Below are 26490 nucleotides of genomic sequence, written 5' to 3'. Positions count from 1 at the left end.
AAGTTGTAGACGAGGAGAACCCGAAAATGAAACTGTCACTCCGCTCTCGCGGCTATCTTCTTCCTGACTTCAACCTTCCAAACCACGAGAGAAAGCTTCGCTGATCTCTCCTTTCGCCGGGCTTCTCGCTCGGATTTACTTTCCTATTTTCGCGAGCCAAGACTTTGATATAACGCATTATACGATAAATGTCCGACAGATAAGTTTTCAGATTATTTCGTTAATGGCAAAATAATTTTATCCAAGCAGCAAATATTTTTTTTTATTTAGTAATCTGCCCGTTTGCCAATATAATTTTAACCGCGCATATCATGGCTAAACACTTGCGATTGATAAAATGAATTAAGATTACTATTATACTTCCGAACGTTATAGGGCAGAATTAGTAGGGCGAGCGTTTCGTTCTTTTCCGACAATCTATTTAACTGTATCGCAGCCATTGTACAACGACGCAATAGATGTTTATTGTTGGAAAAATTTCTGATACGAACACCCTATGGATAGCGAAATAATCGTTCCACATTATATAGGGTGGTTCCGTATGCAAATAAGGCTTCTCTTTCTGTCCGTTCCTCGAGCTCCACCCCCGTCCTCGGGCGTCCATTGTCCGTTGTTGCATACATGCGCGTGCACACAAACGCACGAAACACTGCGCTCGGTTACTGTAGCGTACACGTAACGCGCACACGTGAAACACATATAGCGGTCGCTACAAGTATATTAATAATAATATATGCGGTGGCTCTCGAGGATCCGATATAATTATAGTCCGGACGCGGGTAGATAGCATCGACAAAGATTACGCCGGCTACTCTCCGTACAGGACAAATCGTTGTAGAGCATCTTTATACTTATCGAGCCGTGAGCATTAGAGTGTATTCACTTTACGGTCCAAGAAAACGGGAATATGCGAGTACACGAGAATAGACCGTATCAAGAAACGTGTTACATTCCTAAAAAGAAACTGTCGCGCGATAAATACATATATGATTATGACAGGCTCATTAACGAACGATTAGATTAGCATATTAATTTTTTTTCTGCTAATTATATGATTAGATTGAGATATGATACATTATTAGATTAATGTGCCAATAATTGTCGTTTAATTTTTTCCGAAATGAAATAAAATTGTAACATATTAATCTCTCGCAATTGTCTCTTAAATAAATATTACACATCTAAAGTTTTAATCGGGCTTACAGTCGACAGTTTAGTTTTAAAGAAAAACAATTGTCCTTTGTTACCGTTTATTAAGTTCAAGCTATTTCGAGATTACAGATTATACAACATAGCATTTCATTACAATATAATATAGTAATGCGCAAGTTAGCTTTTATATATATAATACAATAAACTAAAAACCGAGATTTTCATATTTCCAGATTTCGAGACCTATCTACTAAATTTCCTTAATGATTCCACTGAAATATCAGCGCGAAAATCGCGTATCTTATAGACCGCCATTAAGATCATTTCGCGTAGATGATGCCATCCTTCTTCGTATTCGTTGCCGGCTTCCTTCGGGAGGGCGCGGAATCTCGGTAAGATCTGCAACGAAAACGGAAGAAAGTTTATCGTCCAACCGCCGAGCTACTTTCCGTCCCGATACAATATTTACGAGGCGATGCATCATGACCAACAATGGCTCATAACACCCTCGTCGAAGAAAAACCACCCCGATGACCTCCAACGAGATGTGCATATATGTGTGTGCGTGTGTGTTTATGTGTGCACGTCCGCGCGCCGTTCCTGAAAAGAGGGTAAAAGTGTCCCTCACAGTCGCGCGCAGTGTGTACACATGTGCACGCGTGTGCGGGTACGTACGTGCGCGTACTACCCGAGGGCTATATCGTATCGGACGCCAACAGATAACTCTTATCTCGACGAAGCAGTATTCTTACCGATTTTCGGCGGGGGAAGAACATCGAGTTCAGGGCTGTGCTTATGCGCGACTGGAAGTCGTGAAGGATCGACTGCTGGGGGTATCTTCTGAGAATTTCTGAAACTATAAAGCTTGTTTTTCACGTTGGAACAAAATCTATGACAAGTTTAATGGTGCGTCTCCACCTGAGAGTAAGAACTCTCGAGAGCAAAAAGAAAGAGAGAGAGAGAGAGATACTCTCGAGAGTCTCTTTCTCTTTCTCTCTTTTTGCTCTCGAGAGTTCTTACTCGCAGGTGGACACGCACCTTTAGTATATGAAATCAAATTCGTCCACGAAACTGGATAATTCTCTTGCGCTATACTCGAAATCATTTTCATCATATTATCGAAATTGCGAGTATGTAAACTTTTATTTTATGTTATTATGATTTATAGGATGATATATAGCTACATCTGAAAGAAGAGAAAATTAAAAACGGAAAAAAATTGTAAAGAAAGGAAGATTGTGTGTGTATTATTGAATAATAGGTGAAAAATTCAAGAAAAGACTGCGTTAAATAGGGATTTTAATGTTTCACTTATTTCACTTTGAGAATAATTCTGATAAGATTCCACGATACGGTACTGAGTATCGACGACCAGGCAGTCCCAGAGAGAGAGCAGAGTTGAACGACGTGCGTATAAATAACTGGTAGCTTTTGGTGTGACTAAAAGTAGGGGGTTGCGCTCGATGCAGACGACCGGAAGGGATGATATTCGCGCGCGACGAACTGCGAGGGGTTGTACGCGTGCCTCTCCACAACCCCTCCCGGGGATGAGACTAAATCGACTAAACATATACCTTCCGCTTCGTTTAACCGCCGAATATGTTTTAGATTTACTTCGACCTTAGGTGTGTGTGCACCGCTATTCGATAAGTCCGCCAATTAGGTACGCCGTTCTAACTTGGATTACCAGGCAATTTTCTCGCGCAGCACACGTTTCAATTAAAAATTATTTTATTTTATAATTGATTTGAATGAACACAAAAAATTTGAAAACGATAAAAGGCGTGTTAGCTATGACGGAATAGCCCTTTTATTATTAATTGTTGCGTAAAATAATGTGAACAATGTAATTAAATTTACGATCTGCGAAAATGAGTTACGTTACCAGTATAACGTAGATATACGTGGAGAGAAGCAGCAGATATTTCTTTTATATAAAATCTTCATAAAATGTGTGTGTTAATGTATCAATTCTCTCTCTCTCTCTCAAGTCGTAGAATATCCTTTGATTTTGTGATTTAATTACTACTGGCGAATTGCGTCTTTTAAATTAAGTAAATGAAGAGCCGAAAGAGGATGCGAATGCTGCGCCAAGAATTTCGAGGGACCGCCAAAGGTGGACGCCCAGCACTTTATTCGATAAACGCCCATTCACAGAATCTGAATGCATTAACGCGCGACCTTCTTGCCTCACCTTTGTAACCACGATAGCCACAGAGGAAGATGAAGATGATGACGCGGCATAGTTATCCGATCGTCCCCTATTATTAGCATTGTTTCAACGGCACTCCATGATCGACCAATTACCATTACATCATGTTAGTTCATTCTCGAAGACTCCCGGATTTATATATAAGGCTACTGGAAATTGCTTCCATATAAAGACTCGATGGAGGCAATTAATCGTCGGCGTTGAAGAGCTGCAAAAGAATAGAGAGATGAAATGTTAAGCAGAATTTCTTTTGTACGAAATAAATTTAATTTTCGGCTGTGTATTATCGATAGCCCCCTTAATTCTGATAAGATGTAAAGAAATTCAAAAAAGCATTCAGATTTATGCAAAGAGAAATTTAAAAAAGTCAAAGATGCGAGACAAAGTCGTTAAGAAATTTATACAGATTTAGATTAAAAAATAGTTACTTTTTTGCAAAACTTAGAGATAATATTACACACATTTACATAAATTTGTTAATGTGCTATATGAAAACACGCAATGATTTTTATCTATAATTTAATCTCGTAAGTCATCAATAACGCAGTTACCGTGAACTGCTTGCAATCAAGCGTCATAAAAAGCACATCGATAGTGTTCGGTAACCCCTTTTTTAGTCGACGATCTTGCGGCGTAATCGCAGTGTACGTTCTCGCTATCGAGATTATACTACCCGGATTAGTTTGCGGTAGCAGGTTGTCGTGCTTGGTTAGTTAATAGTCTCCGTTAAACTATCGACGAGCAATACGGGGGTGGCCGTTCCGTCCCCCATTAAGAAGCCCCTTAACGAGGGTTACGTGGCCAGAACGTAATGCGAATATCCCGCGGCGATCCTGTCGTTACAATCCACCGTGTAATTCGCGCTGCGCATCTGCCAGTCTCTTACGAAAACGCAGATCCCGATCGACGGGATTTGTTCGAGAGCTGTGCCCCAAATATATGCTCCTACGAGAGAATGTAGACACCAAAGTGAAAGATGGATGTAACTGAGACGTCTTAGATTGGTACATATGGTCATTTCCGCTTGAAACATTACTCGCTCGTTTGCATTAGTGTGCTATAGATAAATATATAGAGTAGTAAGATAATTAGTAGTAGATTAATTCAGAATATAATCGAGAATAGCGAGAAATCTTCTTTTTAAGTTAGCGATTCATGAATTGAAACAGCTTTAAACTTCTTCCTTTCCCTCTTTAATGAAAATTTGATATAAATATTTGAAATAAAAATGTATTCAAAGAATTTTTATATTCAGATATCTTTAAATTTGATTTTTTTATTTAGTTATATCTCTGGGAACGTAAAATACTAAATTTTTTATATAATTAAGTTTATGGAAAATAATAAAGAAAAATGTCCATGTAGAGTTTGTTGCACAACGTTAGGAATTCGGCGAGGCGTTTCGTTTACGAGGATTCTAACGTTAGTAGCGAGAGCGGACGCGACGCTTCGTTGAGAGCCTGAAATCTCAGCTTCCCTCCATTCCCGGGTGAATGAATGGAATTAGTGAGGAAGCTAGCTGAATAATATCGGCTCTATCTGTGGGGGCTAGACCGGGAGATGAAACATATCAGCACGGCGTATCTGCATAGATGTGGGAGACGGGTGCTCTCGCCTCGTAGAAGAGACCAACCTTCCTCGTCACCTCCATCTAAACTCTTCTCTCCCCCCTCTTCTTCCCCTTCTAACATCCTGATTTTTCAAATAGGAACAGAAGGACAAAGTGCGTCGTTTTGCAGTCGTCCAGATCTCTTCTTACATCCTCGTAAAATGTATACGTGCGGGATTATGCTCCATTCAGTACTTTTATTTTCAGTAAAGTTTATATTTCAAGATCATCAGATTTTCCGGAAAATCGAGAATAGTATGCAGAAACTTAAGAATTATTTCTTGGTTACGAAGATTTAACGAGTTTCTTTAAAGAATATGATAAATTTAAAATTAACACACAAAAGAGAGATCAGAAAAATAAATAAGACGTTTCACTTTGTATAATAGACACTCTGTAAACTTTAAAAAATTTAGCACAAATGAAAGTGACATATTGAAATGAAAATTTCGGCTTTTCTTTTCACGTCCGCGGTCTCGTTAATGTTCTCATTCGCCGGGATTGTCGCTCGCTGAATACAGTGAGATAATTTCTCAGAATTTCTCGATGCGCATTTTAAGATTACGACGTATCCGCGCTCAACCCCGACGCATCAGATTATACCTCTCGTAATCGTAACAATATTTAAATCTCGACCAGTGCTACCGTCGGAGATATTAGAAATGCAAATATGTGGCACGAAATCCGAAATACGCCAGCTCGCCGCAGTAATCTCGCGGACAAGAGAGCAATCAAAAGACATCCTGTTATCCCCGGGGGAACACCCATACTTAACTCCAGCGCCTCTTTCGAACCGGATCCATCGTCAATTCTACGCTCTTCGAAATGCTCGTCTTATTTGACTACTATGTGCCACACCCTTTTCTTACTGTGTGTCATCAAGGAAAATTCTTGAAGATGTCAGTGTTATTTCTCTATGAATACATCCTCCCTCTCTCTCCCTCTCTCTTTGCTACACAACTAAAAATTTTTATTTTTATAAACAATATACATATATATATACACATATCTAGAAAACAAGATTTTTAAAGCGCGTTATTTAAAAAATTTGAAAAATAGAGAAAGTAAAAATAATTTAAGATATATTTGTGTCGATAATATCAACGATCCTTGATTACTAATTATCTTGGTTAAAGATACGATTGCGATTATCTTTTTGTTTATGAATGATCTTTGTCGGAGCTGATTGCACCCTATTAAAAAATTCCGTTCCCAAAATCAGGCAGGTCATGTTCGCATTTAAGAAGCTGGCCTTATGTGACAAGGGTTCGGTCGCGACGGTACCGCTCGTTTGTCACTGACACCGATGTTCTACAGCGACATCGAAGAACATCCTTGTGATTCTAACGAATGACTTAACTAACTCAACGCGACTCGATGGCTGATCGTTTCAACTAAAAATCCATAATTGGATTTATAGCCGTGGTAAGAAACATGTACGTCATTTAGAAAAAGGAAAATAAAAAAGATACGAAGAAATATATGCAAGATTGAAATATATGTGAAAATCAAAGGAATCGGTTAGGGACATTTTTATCATTTACAAGATTTGGATTCGTAGAATTATAGAACCGTTTTGAAAATGGAGTTAGTGTTAGAAATAGCACATGTCACTTGTAAAAAATTTTCTCAGACTTTATCACTTTCTCTCGCTGAACTTATCTCTACAAGCAAATATAGACATTAGAATATAGTAAAATAGGGAGTGACTTGTGCACGGTGAGTCGAGGCAAACCAAATTCAATGGTGCCGAGATTGATATCCTGTTGCTCGTTGGTTTTAGAACCCCCAGGACATCGCAGGACCTCCTACAGTCATCTACCGCGCTATCCTCTTCCTTTCCTTCCTTCTTGCCTTCCCCGAGTCCCCTAGGATATGGGTCTATATCTTGGAATGAATATAATATATTAGTTACACCATGGAACCTGATGCAAAGTGTCACGAAAGTTATTCGTTTTCATATCTAAAGGTGTTTAGGTCATTTCCTCTTTGGTTCAATCATTTCTCGGAATTCGATGGAATTTCTTTCGACCTGGCTCGAAAAAAAATTAAGAAAACGGTCTCTTTTTTTCCCCTAAGATACCTGCCTTTTGTTTTAAACGGTTTATAAACTATATCTATCTATAATTTTGACTTTTTTTTCTTATATTTTCAATTACATGCATTGCTCCTGTAACTGTGTATCCTAATTCCAATGTTTGTTGTGCGTACAATGATCGAGAGATAGTCTATAAATTCGAAGGGATATTCATTGAAATTGCACCGGAACACAAGCTGCGCTTGCGTGTAATTTATCACGCGCAAACGTCTCGGATATGTGACTACGATCGGTTGACCACAATAGCCCGTGTTGATGGAGTCTCCCTTCGGGCACTCTGACACTCAACGGTACCAATAAACGCAAACAAATTTCTCGAGGGCCCCGACGACGAGCCTCGTGGGGGAAAACGCTCGTCGCGTTTTATTCCTTCGCATTATATAGAGACGTATAGAATGTGTTCTCATGAAAACCGCACGTCGTCGCGAGTCTTCCTCTTCTCGGCACGCCGCTCGACAATGGTATAGTGCACAATACTCGCCAAATTACGGCTGTTCCAGTCAAAATACGTTTTCTACGAGCTCTTCTTCTCCCCTCTTTCTCTCCCTCCCTGCCTCCTTCTTTCTTTTTCTCTCTCTCGTACATACTCTGTCACCCTCCCGGGTCTCCATCTTGTTCCTGCTCGGGGCCCGTTCTCCGTTTTGGTAATCGCGATCGGCCATCTACGGCCACCGTGCATCGGGTGACCGCAAACTGCAGCTGTATTTTCAGTTATCGCCGATCACCGATCTGCGGATTTTCGGTTTTTACGGAAGGCACGAGGGGATGAGACAGAGAGAGAGAGAGAGAGAAAGAATGAGAATCAGCGCCTCTCGCTCCTCTCGCACTCATCGCCATCACTTCGCTTTTTACCGCTAGCTGCAACGTTAATTCGGCATTCCTCTGCACTCGCGTTTTCAACAAACATGTGTTACACTTCCGAAACTCGCTTCTTCCAGAATCGTGTTTATCGATGAAATTTCATGTTTAAATCTAGTAATTTAAATTTAATTGGATCGATAAGTTCGTTTATTAGAGTTGCACTTTTTGCATGATTATCCTTTTTCATTTTAAAGCCTGAATATACTTATCTTGCTGCAAGAAGTAAAAACCCGAGAAGAATTAAACAAATCTAGAGTCTTCTAGCTTGTTGAGAGAAAAAGGTGAGATCGCTTTTTTTCCGAATATCTTATAATTTGTAGTATATATCTTCCTCGCGCAACGGATGCGAGTTTCGCATTTTCCGCATCCTCCATTTTTTTGCGTATCGAAAATCCGTAGTTAAAAACCTCCGATAGCGAACGGCAGAGAGAATCGTACGAGCGCGAGGGCGAGCGTTAAGCAGCTGTCGCCCATTCGGTGCCATTGTCGCGCGATGTTGAGTGTTCCCGAACAGTGGAGAACGGGCCGGTATTGTACCGCTCCTGAGATCTGACGCGATTACTGGGCGCGCGATACTATCTCATCTACATCGGACCGTTCGCCTCTCTCGTTCTTTCTGCGCCTACATAAATACGTGTCTACGAGCGTGTACTCCTGCCCCACAGAAATGTATCCCTGTCCATCCTAGGAGCGGGAGCGCGCGCGAAGAAGTCTTCCGGTCAAACATCGCCCGACGCGAATTTAGATGTCGAGATTACCGCGAGCGCCCCGGCCCACGACTAAATCGCCGCGCCGAGATGTCCTTATTAAGATGGTCATATCACGTGGAAAATTTGCAAGCGAGACTTGTCGACGTGCTCGTCGACAAAAATGGGGTGCGTATCGTCGCCATTGTGACACGGAATTGTTGCAATCCAATGTCGCTTGATGGGATGCTGCTTGTTGGCAAGATTGCACGAACACGGCACGCTCCTCGTATCGCGCGTTGGAACATTTTTCATTTTTCAGTACGGTATAAGATTGACTGAAATAGAAACAGCCATGAGTTGTCGCATGAGAAAAGTTTTTAATAGTCGACAATGAAAGAAATAATTATACGTTATTAAAATAATCAAAGACGCATTTGTAAAATATATCTTTAAAAATAGAAATATGTCTGCGATATTTTTTTTTTCAAAAATTTTTGTATATTTCTGAATTAGTTTCTTCGCTCGTTTACATAAAAAAATACGTTTTATGCTTTTCTCTTAGATTTTTAGGATATTAAAAAAATTGTATAATTTATATACGCGATTGTGTGATATTAGTCAAATTGTATGTACATACATTCGCTTGATTGCAGTCTAAAAAACGTATTCATGGAGATATCCAAACGATGCATTTTGAAAATAATGTCTCCTTTCTACCGCACAGCAGTTTATAAAATGTATGTAGACAGACATCGTTCTGATGTGAGCGCGATAAGCTATCGACATTATGCAGCCGCTTATAAAAACTCGATTGTCGTCGAACGCGGACGAACGCGGATTAATCTCGATCAGCACTCTTTTTTTCGACCGTTATATCGAAATGTTTTCTCTGCGAGAAATAATATTGATTTATAGCCCGCGTTAATTCGAGATTGTAATACGGTGATTGGTCGAAGTATGAAAAAATTGTATTTTTGGGAAACGTCCAACGGGCGAAACCGAAAGAGTTTATCAGATTCGCGTCATCTACTCGCGAGATACATCCAACTCTTATGCGATTTCTCCAAGGGCTGTTATTAAATTTTTAATGGCTTTCATAATCTCCTCTTCAATGCTCGCAAACGCAAGATAAATGAAACATTTTGCGATAATCGCCACTTTTCGTTCGGTCGATTGTTCATTTAATTTGTCGTTCAGTAAATTAAAATTGTTTAATCTCGCGTCGGTGAACGATGTCGATAATCCATTCGATTTCGGGCGAACGTGTTCTAGCAGACCTACAACGATGACGATCGTGAAAGGAGAGAGTTAAGCACGATAATTAATTACCACGTACTAAGACACGATAATTCATCCTCGTGGTCCTGTCAACGATTCTTTCCGCTTCGGTCGATGCCAATTGCGCGTTGAAGAGCCGAGCGACTCTTAAGGCATCTTTTCTGCTCTTTCTCTCGAAGCATTTTTTTTCTTTTTTTCAGATTTCTTAGGATAGCCTCGTTATGCACGCGTCGGCGAGCACACGCACGAAGCGCAGAAAGATACTCCCTTTCGTCGCAAGAAACGAATGTTCTCGGAAAACACGATGCAACGCCTTTATTATTGTCGAAAGATTCGGTAAATTCCTTACGGCGAAGCATATAGGCTATATACGGATGCCACCGTGAAGTACGCGGTAAAAAGAGACATTTAGCGCATCCATTCACAAATAGTGATATTTAAATTATTTTTTATACCATTAATCTCCAGAAAGATATACGGATAACTTAAATCCTATTTATGACAACGTCATCTCATGTTTATAATTTGTGTTATTGATGGTACCTGCTTTGTCAACCTTTCGACTTGTTTTTAACTAGTCTTGACGCGATACGTTCAGTTCGTTTCCGACGTCCATCGCATAAACATGCAATTGCTGTGCCGTTCTGACGATACAACGTTAACTCAGCGAGCATGATACGAACCGGTGCCTTTAGAAACCTTTCTCTGTGTAATTAAGTATTTCTTTGTTGTTGTTTGTTTTTTATTTTTTGACAACTTACTTACCGTTTTGGCGAATTAATTTGTTAGCACTCTGTGACTTTTCTGTCAAAATTTCACGAACAGTTGACTGAGAATCGTTTGATAATGGCACTTTTACCTCATCAGGTATTTTTAATTGTTACTCACGATTTAAATTCCGCACATATATATTAACCCGATGTATTGACGCTGCGATTTTTATAATTGTTTGTTGTTAGAACACTTGAGAAGGGCCCGAAACCTGGGTTGAAACGTCATGTAAAGTTATGAAAATTTTTGCCAATTATTAGTCGATCAAATATATGCACCTTTTGTTAATTATTATTGGCGAAACAAACATGCACTTTTTTTATTTTTGTTTGTTTGTGATCGTAATTAATTCATAGCAAAATGATTAAAAAGTTTGTTAGTTATTTATGTATATAGAAGTATATATATACCTCTACATAGAATTTTAAAATATATAATACAAAAACACACACACACACAAACAAAACAAAAGTATTAATAATATAAGTAATACATTAATATGAAAAAGTTTTGCCTGGTATTAAAAAAAAATTAATTTTTGATTAACGAAAAACTTGCATAAGAAAAGTGGTTCGAAAGATATAGAGTTACAAAGCGTATATATTCAAATATGCAAATATGACATTGTAATACAGCGGTGATATAGCAGTATTCTGTGGCATATACAAGTCTGAATAAAATTGTAACAACGCTCATGCATATAGAAACTCGAGTTTATACGCGAATGCAAATTTTAGCGCTCGTTTCGTAACGTCAGTACGTCAAGACGTATCCGAACAAATAGAAAGTCCATTAACGTTTTCTCTTTACAGACAGAAGTGAATTATTAACGAGTTATTAACGAGAGTTTTGATAACAGACATAAATAGTTGCAATCCCTTGTTATCGCGATAAATAATTCCATGCCAAAAAAACAGATTCTATACAAATCAGAAGTTTTCTTATATTAATTACAAATTTTTATAAATGTATCGTTAAAAACTTTTGTATTGTCAAACTTATTTTATCTAACATGTTTGTTAACACAACTGGAAAGACTGGATTACACCAAGGTCGATGCAAATAATTCTGATGATGAAAAATCGCGAGATTTATTGCGCGCGAAAGGATCTATAGAAACAATTTCATAGAAAATTAGTTCGCGCCATTTACTTTTGCACGCTTTCGATACGTCTCGCATTATCGCCTCGCGACGCGTACGTGTGGATTGCATTGCCTTACTCGACTGTGCAGCAGTGAGAGCACGATTGTGAACGCGATTCGCGCTGTGTCGGAGACGGCTTCGAAACCGATTAGTAATTCGCCACTGCGAGCACGCGCTATCAATTTAATCGGTCACAGCATTGGCACCGATCGGCGGAGACGCGGACAGGTCCGTCGTTCCGACGTTGTCGTCTTCGCGACGAGTTCATTGTCGCCAATCGCGAAAAGCGAGCGAGCTCCAAGTTAAACCGCTCGCAAAGAGAAACTGTTTTATTGAGGAATACGTGCCTCGTATTCGTTACACGGTAAGTTTCTAATAACGTCGTAATAGAAAAGGGTGATGTAATTAGTTGAAATTGGATTAATACTTACAGATTCAAATCGAGTATTCGAGATCTTTGGCTAAGCTTTCTGATATAATAAAATCGTGAAAAAGATATGGGTTATCTATATGATCATTTGTGCTTTTTCTTTGCATAGCTTTTAATGATTACTCATTTTTTCATTATAATATGTTGTATTGTAACATAAAAATCATAACGTCGCATTGTTCACAGTTTTAATCATGTCACTACATGTCAAATACGGTTAATGATTGATAATTTTTATTGCTAAATAATTTCTTAATAAAAGATTACAGTATATGTAAAAAGAAAGCAAACTAAAGTTTTTAAATTTATGCGTGGTGCGCCGTTTCTTATTTATTTTTTATAATATATTCGTGCATTTATTTATGAATTAAATATTAAATGCTTGAAGATTTTTAAAGTAATATCTATGTGTAGCATATTTTTAATAAAAACAGAATAATGTATTATATTCACACTCTTGCATGATTTTATTTTGTAAGTAATATTTCTTTTTATTATTTATTTTTTTATTCTTTAAATTTACGTCCGTGTATGCAGTTTATTATCTTTATCTAACGTTGATTTTAATTTCTTCAAAGTAATTTGAAAAATTTAAATATATACATTGCAGTTTGAAACAATTAACAGAACATAAGTTAAGCAATAAATTCGTTTTGCGATATAGAAATAATGCATCTTAGTTCGGTGTGCGTCGTGCGTATTAATTTCTTATCGGCGTGTGTTTTAATTTTATGCTGTCATAGCAAGCGCATTGTACTATGATAAAGTGCAGACATAAAAATTCGAGAGAATAACATTACACTGAAAATATAGATAGATTTTTATGCACGATCAATGATAACAGAATTATAACAGTGTGGCGTGAAATTTAAAAAAACATTTAAATTCTGCACATTGTATATATATAAAAAAAAAAAATATGTTTACCTTTTGCCGAATCCAATTTTCACGAATAAAAATTTGGATAGTTTGAGAGATCTACAATTAATATATAATTTAAAACATTTCTCTAGATGGCTAATAGGAGATATGCAGCTTTCGATTACTCTGAAGGCTGCATTACAGAAAGTAAAAGAACCGTGTCATTCGAACGTCGATATAACGCTGCAAATTTCCGAATCCCATTTCGGATAAACTGGGCTATAATATTGACCGTAACAGTATCAATATCGGTCTGTCAATTCGTAGAATCTGTTGCTGAACGACAAGTGTCGGTAAGCATAAATAAAATCTCGAATAAGTTCTATCTATATGTACACATATTTGCGTATTCTTCTACACTACATTGCAAGAAGACAAGATAAAAAAGGAGACAAAAATAACATTTGTTTTTTTTTTTTGCATCTGCCTTTCCGCTTGATAGAGTTCGCATGGAAAGCATTATGATCAACTTTGTTCGGAGCGTACCGCGCGAAGATCGATGGCGCCCGGTCGCACTTTACAAAGCGTTGCCGAAGATCCGGCACTCACGCCGCAGGACGTTTTATCACGTTTGGAGGCCGCTGCAGTTTTGCGTGATAATCTGGTGACGGCGTTGGGCCGCGTACTTCTACTTTGTCTCAAGGACAATGTGAGAATACCCTTGGAGCAGATTCACGATGCCGTACGAAATCATCGAGTCGCGGTCTATAAGTTTCTCCCCGTCCTGCCGGCACTGAGAAACAAATTACCGTATCAACAACTGTACAAGCTCCTGCAAATACTGGAGAGGGTCGACAACCGCTTCGTTTCCGAATACGCGTCGCTCTGCCTAAACGCCTTTTCCGACGTCAGCGACACCCTGGAGCAGGTGCCGCTCGCCGATATGTTGCTCGACGTAGACCAGGAAGTGATCGAATCGATCTCGAGCGACAGGCGAAGAGCCGGCGTGGTGCCTCTATCCCTGACGAAAGACATTGACTTTCTGTTACAAGCGGCTCGCAATGACAATCAGATTCTCAATCTACGTACAGCGTCCGCGATACTGTTAAATTATCCGGCGTTTGATCTGACGGATGCGGAAGTCCCCAACGCCATTAGATTTGTCGCGCAACGACTGAAGGAGCGATCGGGTTCGGAAGACGCTCTGGTACAATATATGGGACCGAATCTGGAGAACGCGACAAATTTTCTGAAAACCGTCCTCGAAAGAATGGAGGTAGACGAGCTGTCGTCCGAGACAGTTAGGGAGGCGGCCTCATTACTGCTTCAGAATTTCAACGTGGAACCTTATCCGCCCACTCTCAATTGGAGGGATAAGTTGAAGAAGCTCTCGATAGCGACGAACGATTATTACCCAGTTAACGTCGCCGCTGTAGCTCAATATCTTCTGGATCATCTCGATGATTCGTATCTTCAAGATCTCGATATTGATTTCTATGAAACGGGCGATCGCGCTCTCTTCCAAGTTTTGTCGCGTCTCCGTAGAAAATCACATCTGCAACATTTGAGGAAACCTTTATCCTGGCTGATACCTTTCGTCACGCAGAAACTGGTGAACGATGCCAGTTACGACTACGCGGCGCCAGTTAGCTTCTACGAAGTGAATGACTACTTGGATTCCTTCGATACGCCGTGCCTGCAGCAGAATATCAGCGACGCGATTACAGTGTTACGTCCCCATTTATCAGAGGATCTACCATGGACCTATGCCTTCGGAGACAGACAAGCGAGCGATGATCCTTGGGAATTAATCTTGACGTCGCTGATCCACTTGAGAAACGTCCCGTTGAACACGCCGCGAGCAAAAATTATGGATAATTTTATTTACAAAGGTCGCGTCAGTGGTCTAACCCTTAGACGAGGACTGCTCTACGATTCCGGCATCATCTTTCAGAGAGACGACTCGACGGACGTGGAGGTTGATTTCTTCTCTCTGTTGATGCAAATACCAAACGTCTTCAAGAGCGAGGAGTTTGCCCCCATGCTGAATTTTATGTCCAAGCCGAACGTTCTCGACACTCTCAGCTTCGAATTCAACAAATTTGAACACGAAACACCGAGGAACTTATTATTAGCCGTGCTGAAAAAAGCGCTGACACTTCCTCCCGTGAAATCCGATGAGTCTTTAGCCAAGGCTCTTCAAAACGCCCACAATTATCTTGAGGAGCCGCTGCTGATCAATTTATATACCTCAGAAGATCTGCAACTGTTACTAAACTATTTACCGTACATTAATAGCGATCCACGATATCTGCCGTTAAAGATACTCTTTAAAAACCAGAGATTATTCATGTATTTATCGTCTACTTTCAGTCTGACCGATGCGCACACACCGATAGAAACACTCTTGTTTATATTGGAGACCGTGAGCTTGAAAACCACGCAACCAAAGCTTTCCGAGGCGCTGAGCTTTGCTGTCAATAATATCAACGGGCCACCGTTGCCGATTAAAACTTTCGATCGCTCGGATTTTGTTTACTTGGTTCAGCAACTGTTGTGGCGTAATAGAACGCTGCAGAACAAGATTCTCAACTCGTCCGCGTACATGAACGTCGGTGACTGGAACGTCTCTATCAGCGGAACGCCGGAAAATGTTCTCGCCAGAACCTTGAGTTACCCCGTTAATTATATCTCATCGGACGCGAATCTAGCTGACCTCACGAGGCGGGCGTTAGACATCCTGGAAAAAGAAATTCTAATTAACACCGAGATTCTGAAAAGACAGACAGTGGAAGCAATGTTGGAGTATCTGCCGAGCGACACATACGTGAAGCCCGTGAGTCTGTTGCTGAAAGCAAATCTGATGAAGCTCGTGCCAAAATTGAATCTTGCAACTTTGGAAGAAGCTACCGCGCGCGATGCTTTGATAATGCTTCTGAAAAACTTGACGGAATCTCGCACAATACGCGCGGAGAAATTGCTGCTGAGACGTGTCAGAGCGGCGTTGAGTTCCTTGGACAATGCGAACAGAGGCGATCGCCAAACACCAATTTTCGCCTACTTGATCCAATCGTTACAGGATCCAAGTAATATCATTTACCAGCCGCTCCTGCTGGAAATAAGCAAGTTGCAGAACCCAACTATTTTGCCCGATGAACGACAAGCTTGGTTGCAAAGTTATCTCCAGCAGATCATCGACGAGAACGAGTCAGAGGACCTGACGAAGGCCGCATCGATGATGCTCGAGGAGATTGCGTATGACGAGAGTCAGGACGAGGCGTCGCGCCCTAGTAGACAGCGAATTGGTACAGCTGTATCGCTTTTGCCTATGGATCCCCTTATCGAGCCGCTGAAAAAACTACTGACACCAGATTGGGCGTACAGCATTTTGCCGGAAAAACTCAGAAACTCGGATTCGTTGGAAAAGGAGGAACTTCTACTAGCGATTCTGCACTACGCGAAACAACGGGCAGACGTCGCCAGCAGCCTTCCTTTAATAAGAGCCATTTCCAAAGTCGAGGCAAGCTTGAAAGGATGGAGCACGAATATCGAATCGCTAAGGAGTACCGTTGGTGAAATGAAAGCTGCCGTTTACGATCCTGTTAGAAGACTTCTCACTTCTGCCGGATTAAATAAAATGAAAGTCACCGTTCCTTCTGGTAGATCGGCTAAAATATCGCTGGTGGGATTATTACATCGTTTGTTATCACATCCTGTGATCAAAAAGAACGATGACGTTTTAAAACTAGTGGACGCCGTTAGACAGGACGTGTTCAGCTTCGGGGTGGATGTGGACTTATTGACTGTACTCGATAACGTGGGAATTCCTTATATCAACGAGCTCGCTCCCATCAGATTGTTCTTGCATAGAAAGGATGTCAACGAGAAGTTCGGATCGACCGTCTTCGCAGTTAACGATCCGAAAAAGCGTTATCGCACGTTACTGCATATTCTCCAGAGGCAACAACAAAGCAACGACACGCAATTTTTCGATGCACTCTCGACGCTGAAAAATATTCAATCTAACGAGAAAGAAGCCACGGGTACTCTGATTTCGGACCTCGAGGACATAGTGAATGCCATCCCACATCGCGACAGACAAAAGTTCAAACCCATCGAGCATTTATTCAACGCTGATACGTTGTCCCGTTTAACGGACGATGATGAAATCGTCAAATCAAACACCCCGTTAGTTACTTTATTGTCTAAAATGGAGAACTTGCCGGAAGTCAGCAATAATTATACGGTAGCGAATGAGTTAAACAAATTAGAGTCAGATATCGGACGTGATTTGAATTATCCAATTGTCACCGGTTATCAACTCAGACCACTGTTATTGGAACTTGGACATGTTCAGCAAATAAACGTGGATTATCTGAAATCTATCTTGAATCCCGAAGTACTGAGCTATTTGAATCCGGAGGAACTCTTCGATACCAATGACAATATCGAGATACTTAAAAATATCGTTGACTATTTATTGCTTGAAGGACCAACGTTTGTCGATCATACCATGCAAAAACATTTAAAATCGTTCAAGCGCGTTCTGGAATTGACGGTAGGGACCAGCAAGCTCTCGAAGAGAGATTTGACTGAGGAAAACTGGGACAAGATGCTAAGCTTAATACCGCACAAGAAAGACTTCGTCCCCATCAAGATCTTCTTGCAGACCGGAGAAATCTTCAAATATATCAAGGACAAGGACACGGATTGGAAAATGTTTTCCACTCCGGCCAAGAAATTACTTCATCTACTGTCACTGATGGACAATAACGAGATTGAGAACGAGAATGTTAACAGGTCGGCGAATAAGTTGCGGCATTATCTTGAGAAACGTTACAACTTCATTACCGAGCAAGACATTAAGGACATGCAGCGTACTTTAGCGAGTCTCAAACTCAAATACGATTTAGTGCCTCTCAAGATATTCCTGAATCACGATAATATGATCAAGTACCTATCGCCGGAATTCAAGTACACCAGTTACAGGACGTCGAACGATGCCTTCACCGCTGTGCTGGATAATCTGTTACAGATACGCAGCTTGAAACGAAAGGTGACGCTTTACAAAACAATGACGTTCGTGAGACAGGCTTTGCGCGAGCGCGTCTCGCCGGGAAGGCGATCGTTCGACAAGACTCCCGTTCACAAGCAATTGTCCACCAAGGATCTCGAATTTGTCGGCCTGTTAAATACGTCCCTGCCGAAACTGCATGAATTTTTCAAGCCTGAAAAATTAGTGAGTTTACTGCCGAAATCATTTACCTTCGACAATCAACCGACATTCAAGATGAAAATGCTACATTCGTTACGACAGCTGTTAAAATTAGATACGGACGTTCATTCGGAATTGGAGGAATTTCTCCAAGAAGTGGAGACTTATCCGGACGTTCCAGATATCACGGAGGACGACCTCGTGCCGCTCCTGAATATACTCCCCGTCGAGGGACTACCTTACGTGGGGCTCGTTAAAAAATACTTGAAGCTTCCCACGTTGATCAAGTTGTTACCCGGAAATTTCAATATAAAGCAAGAATCTACTGATAGACTGGCGTTGCACGATGTTTTATCGTTATTGAGCGTCACTCTTGGCTCTTCGAAGGACGATAAATTGACAATAGCCCTCGACGCACTCATAAACGAATTGATGAAATCAAACTCGGAAGTAATACCGAATGAACCAATAGTCGATAGCGACGATATAAGATCTGTCATAAAAGAGATTCCGTTCCAGCAGTACAAGCAAATCGAGCGACTCAAGACTCAGATGACGACTAGGAGAGTCGTTTTGTCTTTACCCATGAATTTCCAACTGACCGAATACAAGACGATGAAACTGCGGGTGTTAGCGGTCTTGGACGAATTATCAAGAAGCAAGGAGTTTAATTCTTCACTATATTCGATCAATTTCGCCAAAAGAATCGTCGGCAAGATGCCGGATATGCCTGTGGTGAACGACACGGAGATCGCGAGACTGTTGCTGCCATTGCCGTTGAATGTCTTCAACGAGAAGTTACTCATACAGAATTGTAAACTGGCGATCTTGATGCCATACCTGCCGATTTATTTCAATCTCAGCAGTATAGAGTCGCGGAAGATGAAGATCGAGAATATTCTGCGCTACTGCAAGCAGGCCAATCCCACGGACATGAGTACGATGCAGGCGTTGACCAACGCCGAGACTTTGCTGAAAACATCACCCGATATCGACGTTACCCGGGATCACGTGGAGGCTTTGATACGAGCGATACCGTGCGCCCATTTCACCACGATAAAGCCCTTGCTGCGATTCCTGTCGAAGACGGACGTCGCGTCGCTTCTTCCCTGGGATCTCGATCTATATCGACCGTCGCGTACTTTCAAGCAACGTATTTTGGATCTACTGACCGCCCTGCGAAACGTAAAGGTACTGCAAACTGACGAGATGTTCGCCGCCCTCGAATCCTTAGTGATGAACGCGAAGTCTTTACCGGAACAAATAAACATACCGCAGGAACGCATAACGATGTTACTTCAGTCGCCCGTCGTGGCTTCTCCGCCGTGTTCGGACTATCGGGATTTCGTGTTAAAGTCGGAAAATCTGATCCAGATACTGCCACCGAATTTCCACTTGCAAGTCGACTACCTGTCAGCAACGATTACCAGCCACAGCGAATGGGAGAGAATTATGCGTTTCTCCGCGCTATTTTCGCGCGATGTGATAGACGGACCCATGAAAGACGCGTTTGAAACTTGCAAAAATGACGTATACAAATATGAAAAGCAACAGTTCTCTAATTACCTGTCTCAGGGTTTACGTTCCAACACGTCAGAGCAGCTGGTGGCGCTACAACTGTTCGCGCAGGGTCACGCGGAAGACATGACCGTGCCCATCGAGGATGTTTTTCGCGCTTTTCCTTATGGATCCACATTCGCTATGATGCGCGTGATGATGAGAGAATTTATTCGTAGACCGGAGTTAGTCAAAAGCAAATCGTTGGCCAGCGACATGGAGGTGTTTCTGCACGACTATCTCATGGTTAGGTTCAAAATGTGGCATATGCAATCGAACAGTGAAATGTATTATGAAACACCATCGCCTTACGAGATCAATCTAGCTATCGGTGAAATTCCGAGTGATCACAAATACGACGATCTCAGGCTTCTGATGCGATGCCCAGATATACAGACGCCGATGGAAAAGGCAATGCGTTCGGAAGATACGCCGAAGCAATTGCTCCTGCAAATGCTGGAACTGGCCGAGGAGGGAGATATCGATGACGCGATACGACAGAGCGTCAAGAGTTTTAAGCCAGATCTCGTGAATGACATTCACGCGGACGAAGTGGAGTACGTGCTGAAACAAATGCCGGACTACAGATATCACGCGAGAAAAATAGACGGCCTTCGAAAATATCTCGCGTTGTGGGGACTCGCGCACGTTCTCGGACAGAATTTTTCTAACGAATTTCCCACTTATAAAGAGAGGCTGTTTGCGATGAATGATAAAATGTTGACTAACACGATCAATCGACCAACCGAGTATTCACCCGAGTGCCGCGCAGCGTCCGACTATCTGAATCGTACTCTGCACAACGAGATTAAGATCGAGCATACAATACCGACGACGACAGACGATATCAATGTGCAGTCGCTCTTCTTCGCGCTACCGAAGACGAGAGACGAGAGGATCACCAGCGGTATCATCAAGTTCTTCTCCATTCCTAATTTGTTGCGTAAACTGAAGTTACCGAGAGACCCGTTTGAGTACGTCACCAAGGGTCGACTTTTACAGGCTATCATGGATTTGGGCCAGGAACTGAAAAGCGTGCAGCAGGATCCCGCGCAACAGGAGGCACTGGAGTACTTCAGAGATAAAATAATCACCGTCGGTCCTGGTGCGCAGCCAATCGAATTGAAGAAATATGCGGACGACGCCAACGTGGACGTGGACATGTACGGCGTGATGCGGGCTATCGATTACACGAAGATAAACAAGACCGACGCGGTAAATGTGGCGATGTTTTTCGAGAGTAAGTACGACAACCTGGTGCACGCCGTGGGTTTCGATCACATGGTCTACGCGACGAGGGGCTCGTATTTGAAGGCACTGTTCGAACATCTCGTCAACGTTTCTCAAGTGCCCGATGACGTGAAGCAGCAAATAACGTCGTTAATACCAGCGATAAGACTGGACGGTCCGGGAGAAGAAAGCGTCGATCTGAACGCCAACATTGTTTACGAGGAAAGGATGCCGAGTAGAAGGATGTTTGGAGAATTTACGGATGCCAAATCTCAATCTCTCAAATCGGACCCACGTTTAGGTACGGAAATATCGCATACTTTCCAGGAGAACAAAGAGTCGCTGAACGCTGCCGTCGACAACATGCTCGAGACTATATCGTCATCCGAAGAAGAATACCTCGACCGTGTTAGCGGACATTCTAACGTCTACGAGGGCAAAACTCGCATTGTCATCAACGCTCCTCAGCATTTCGATAGCGCTCAACGAAACTTGAAGCAACCGCAAGTGGAAGGCGCGAGTAGCTCAACAGAAGTACTAGCGACAAATCGCACGAAGAAGAAGAAGAAAAACGATCGGTCAACGAAAAAATCGTTGCGCAACGATATCGCCGTCCCTTCTAATGAAGTCCGTGTCAAATACCAGATAGCAAAAAAGGCGGGACGTACTAAATCGAAAAATAACTTAAGCCGGCAAACGCAATCGAGCAGTTCTGACTACCTTAACGACGAAGGCGATAACAGCTCGCCTATATTTGTGGAACAGACAGTTGAATCTCTTCCGGCATCGTCACAGAAATTACTGTCCGAAAAGCTGCCGAAGAAATCACATAACTCCCACCGAACGCGTCACAAATCGAAGACTCAACGACCTCTCATTCAACCGGACACCAGTATTGATATCGAGTACGATGACTCCGACGGAAATGCCCCAATTGCTAGAACGTTACACGATATGTCGCAGAACGAAAAAAGTTTGTCTCTTACTGAGGAATTAATGTCAGAGCAGGCGAAACTCGGCGAAATGTCGAAGACTGTGAAGAAAGATCTCAATAATAAGTATATATACGAAAAAAAAAGAGGAACATAAAAAGTGGCTCGAGGTAAATTAAATTTTGTGAGACATCGATGCTTATCAATTACATGTTACAAAAAATCACTCAAACGTCAATTATTAATAAATGCATGTTAAAATAATGTGATGATTGCTTGTTAAAAGTAGAGAGAGAAGCTTACAATTAGTTTTATTGATCATATTTGAAAGTACCTATAATAAAGTGTGACAGAGAGAGAATATTTTTTTAAACAAGTTTTGTTTCGATCTTGCACTCATATTCTTTTCAATTTAAATACAATTATCCACATCTATTTATAAATTATGTTATTTGTATTGTCAATTATTATTAATATCTATGTGATAATATTTATAGATATTATAATTATGTGTGATATAATGTCATATATTATATTATACTACATTATATCATAAATGTGGTTTTTGAAGTAGAAGGATAGATTCTAACTATTTTATAAATTATAGACAATGATTGCCACATTCGTGGAAGCGATGATTGTTTTGCGAATAATCAATGGTCAAATGTAAATTACATAGAACTTCCTAATCTAGATAAGATACTCGTTTAAGTAATCAAGTATCAATAATCTTCGATCGTGAGCTTGTTTCAGTTTTTAAAAACTAGATCTAGATTAAATACAGCAATCATATACTTAAACATCCGCGTTACTCGCAAATTACTAATTGATCGCCACTCGACTAGCCACGAATTAAAGCGAAAGAGGAATTGCAGACTTTTGAGACATATTACTTGAAATTAAAATATTATATTACTGACAATTAAATTTCAATCTAATATTTATGACGAAATAACGAAACGAATCGTTTCGTTCATTCCGAAAAAATTTCGAATTCTGACAAGTCTTAATTTCAAAGTAACACGCATGCGAATTTCAGTATTGTTCGTCGAAAGGCAGGAACATAGATATCGCCGGCGATGCGCGCATATATAGGGGCGCGTTCTTTGTGGCGAGCAAAAGACAGAGAGGATGAGAGAGACACACTCTCCGTTTATGCGCGCGACATGGAGCAGCATGGAAGGAGGTACGTGACACAGACGTCACATTAGATTTGGAGGCTAGACGTGTACCAAGCACAAACGTATCTCGCGGCAATCTCGTACACCCCCCGCATACCCTCTCCGCTTACCCTTTCTTCCTTTCGCCCGGAGCAAGCACTTTGCTTTTCGGCGGCGCGCGGCTGCGGCTTCAGATACTGCGGAAGATAATCTCGATCTACGCCAAACAGCGTGAGCGACTATGCTCGGATAATATAGATAGCATTCAGCCTGTTCCTCTCGCATCTCACCCGTCTGCGTAACCCTTTCTCTCTCTCTCTCTCTCTCTCTCTCTCTCGGTCTCTCTTTTCCTCTTCCTCCCGCGTGCTCTGTCACTCCTTTCTCTCTCTCTCTCTATCTGTTTAAAGGCGACTGAATTCAATAATGCGCCCGTGTATACGAAGCCTGAATGAGGGCATTGTTGGTCCCTCGAACCAGTATACTCTTTCTCTCTCTCCCTCCCTCTCCCTCCCTCCTTCTTGCTGCTTCCCGCGCTCAATCTGTTTATCTCTCCATCTGAGTTCCTGTCCCCCTTCATCTCCGTAAGGTGAACCAGAGATATACATGGACCGTCCCCGGGAGTCTGCGTGTCGCGTTCCGCGAGTGATTCTTTCTCGATTCTTGATCGGCGATACATTGTATCGAGAGGATAACAAGAGGATGAAGAAGATAATCTGGATAGCTTCCTTAATTTTTGTTATTTTCGTTTTTACGGGTTTTTTTCTTCTTAACAAAACGTTCCCTATATAAATCCTATTTCTCGGATTAAGGTAAAAAAGGGTTTGCGCTCTGTCCGCGATTGCTTCCTCACTTTGTTGTTGCTATCATAATATTTCTACAGGCCTCTAACAATTAACTGACTTGTCTTCAATCTTTAACACTTAGCTCGTTAATTTAACATGTTATTAACGTCTTGTAATGATATACGTTTCTCCCATCCCCGGCTAAAATTGCTTAGTTTAACGTCTTTAAGACTTAAAATCTTTAATCTCATATTTTCTTCATACGCAGTAATGTTAAACAATTATGTACCTCTCGAGAACAAAATCTTATAGAACAGCGAAACAGCTTTGAGCGGACGGGCGATCATGGTTTTCCTCCTTCTCCCCGTGCCTCACGTTGATCACGAAATTGCCTAAAGCGTTGCAATAAGCCATAAAGATACCGTAGCGGATACCAACGCGCGGTATATACGTGAACCCTTCCTTATAAAGATATGTGTATCCTGCATCGAGAATAATTATATAGACGCGCACGGTCCGTAAACCAGCAGATTCGTACCGTAGATGCACCCTCGATGCACTCCGTCTTCTCGTTTTCTTCCATCTTATCACGTCCCGCGCGCGCAACTCGCACGTTTATTGACGTTTCAACGATATGCGCGCATATTTTTCTTCTCGTCATCAGGAAAGCGTGACTGCGCGCGCGCCGAATGCGAATTAAGTCCTCTTTCTCAATCATTTTGCAATGGACATTTTATATATTGATAAAAAATATCCTGAAATTCTCGAGTTACCGTTATGCAGTTATACCTGATTAGAATCGTATCGCGCGCGAGTAGAGAGAAATATCGAATATATAGATTGAAATAAATGCACTTCCTGTACGTTATCATTCTTGTTCGATAAAAAGAGACTGATAAAATGTGCTAAAATTGACATCGTTCCTAGTGCGTATCCAGCTTGCGTAAACGTTCGAAAATTTGTAAGTTTGCTATATTGGTATCGGCATATTGATTGTTATACATTAAGCAGCTCCCGACGTCGCGCCGGTTCCTGCAGGTGACAATATCGAAAGACGCGCGTACAGACGATCGCAGTGATACCTGCCGCGCAGGTGCATCAGGTGCGAGACATCTGAGGCGTTTAACAGCTGATGTCTCGCCGGGCTTATCGACATCGCGTCTGATCGAATTTAAATTCGATAACGACGCGACGATTTTCTGCCTTCTATTGATATCAAGCGAAAAATCGAAGAGAAAAGCTGCCGACATCCGCCAAAAATTGTGGATGGGTAAACGCGACTTGTTTCCGTACGCGAGAAGCATCTTCCTTTTGCGAGAAACTTCGTCGCAATCCGTTATTAAAGACGATTATATTATAAAAAAATATTTTAAGGTAAACTGAAGTCAACATAATTGTATAATTACGCTAATTAGGCGACCTGCCTATTTCCATGAGAAACGCTCGTAAATTCTGAGTACGCCATAAATTACCGGTTTCTTCAAGAAGCCGATATAATTCTGCTGATACATATATTGAATAATAATTACATTAGGTATAACGCATCGCATGCACATGCGTGATATAGCGTGCGGAATGTTGTCGGTTCATAAAAAAAAATCGCAAAAATCGAGGAGAGAATCTGTTCGTGGACTAAAAATCGTGCTCAGATTCAATTACTCGATATGCATGGTGTAATTTACGTCTGGGCATCGGGAAACTGAAGGAAAGTTCAAGTGGGTTGTCGAAGACAGCACTGTTTACAGGGCTTAACACGGCCCGGGCATTGTCCGCAACAATAGTTTCGCATTACGAGCTTCTCATTATATTGGTGCAACTCTTTTTGTTCAGCTACGGATTATGGTTGGTCTAGCGCAGCGGGTAGTCTCACCTGGAAATCCCGAAGGCTTTACGGTCTGGAGTGGTCGATGGAGGTAGGCTTAAAAGAATTTGGTTTCGGGTGCGGAAAAATATAGTCACCCACTTCACGTCGACAATACCTGAGACAATGTACCGTTCTAGTTTAGGGACATTCTTCGGATTTTGCAGCGATGCGACAGAGAAATCGCGTTGACCCTCCGAGGATTTCGTGATCTTATACGAGATAAGTAGTATCGTATGGCGCCATAAAAGCATTTTACAATTTTTGGTATCTCTTTTCCATATATCGTCACAGATATGTATTTTACTGCGGGAGGAAAGAAATGTTTTACTAATGCCTATGCATCAGTAAATATATATACACGTGAATCTTTATTACATATAACGAAACTAAAATCCATCTGTTTGCAACGGAAAATCTGTTTTTTAATCATTAAAAATAGATCTAGAATAAAATGACAATATCTCATAATCTTGGATAGTTTTTTTTAAGAAATAATAAATATTATATGTATATCTATATATCTATAAACGACCCTTTGTGCCTCTGTTAGGCTAATACAAAAAACAATATATCTGATCTACTCTATGTGGGGCACCTAAAAGTGTCTAGATTTATCGCGAACGATCGTAAAATCCTAACAAGATC

At 41.2% G+C, this 26490-nt stretch overlaps 2 protein-coding genes across 2 annotated transcripts in view; one reads left to right on the top strand and one right to left on the bottom strand.

Moving 5' to 3' along the window:
• Positions 1-1252: 1252 nt before the first annotated feature.
• The window catches only part of LOC143905691 (uncharacterized), a 262762-nt gene continuing 237524 nt past the window's right edge, over positions 1253-26490 (bottom strand). Inside the window, exons 5-7 of the mRNA XM_077421251.1 lie at positions 3347-3572; positions 1905-2008; positions 1253-1551 (exon numbers count right to left, since the gene is read on the bottom strand). Coding sequence (XP_077277377.1) covers positions 3511-3572 — 62 coding nt within the window. The 3' untranslated portion in view covers positions 1253-1551; positions 1905-2008; positions 3347-3510. The remainder of the gene's footprint in view (positions 1552-1904; positions 2009-3346; positions 3573-26490) is intronic.
• On the top strand, positions 11361-24648 carry LOC143907024 (uncharacterized). Its single transcript, XM_077423502.1, has 3 exons — positions 11361-12178; positions 13258-13458; positions 13608-24648. Exons 2-3 carry the CDS (start codon positions 13258-13260, stop codon positions 22194-22196), a joined length of 8790 nt encoding a protein of 2929 aa, XP_077279628.1. The 5' UTR covers positions 11361-12178; the 3' UTR covers positions 22197-24648.

This window comes from Temnothorax americanus, unplaced genomic scaffold, assembly GCF_048541705.1.
Source record: "Temnothorax americanus isolate GAGA-0224 unplaced genomic scaffold, ASM4854170v1 Scaffold11, whole genome shotgun sequence".
Lineage (NCBI taxonomy): Eukaryota > Metazoa > Arthropoda > Insecta > Hymenoptera > Formicidae > Temnothorax > Temnothorax americanus.
This window is presented reverse-complemented; position numbering and strand designations above follow the sequence as displayed.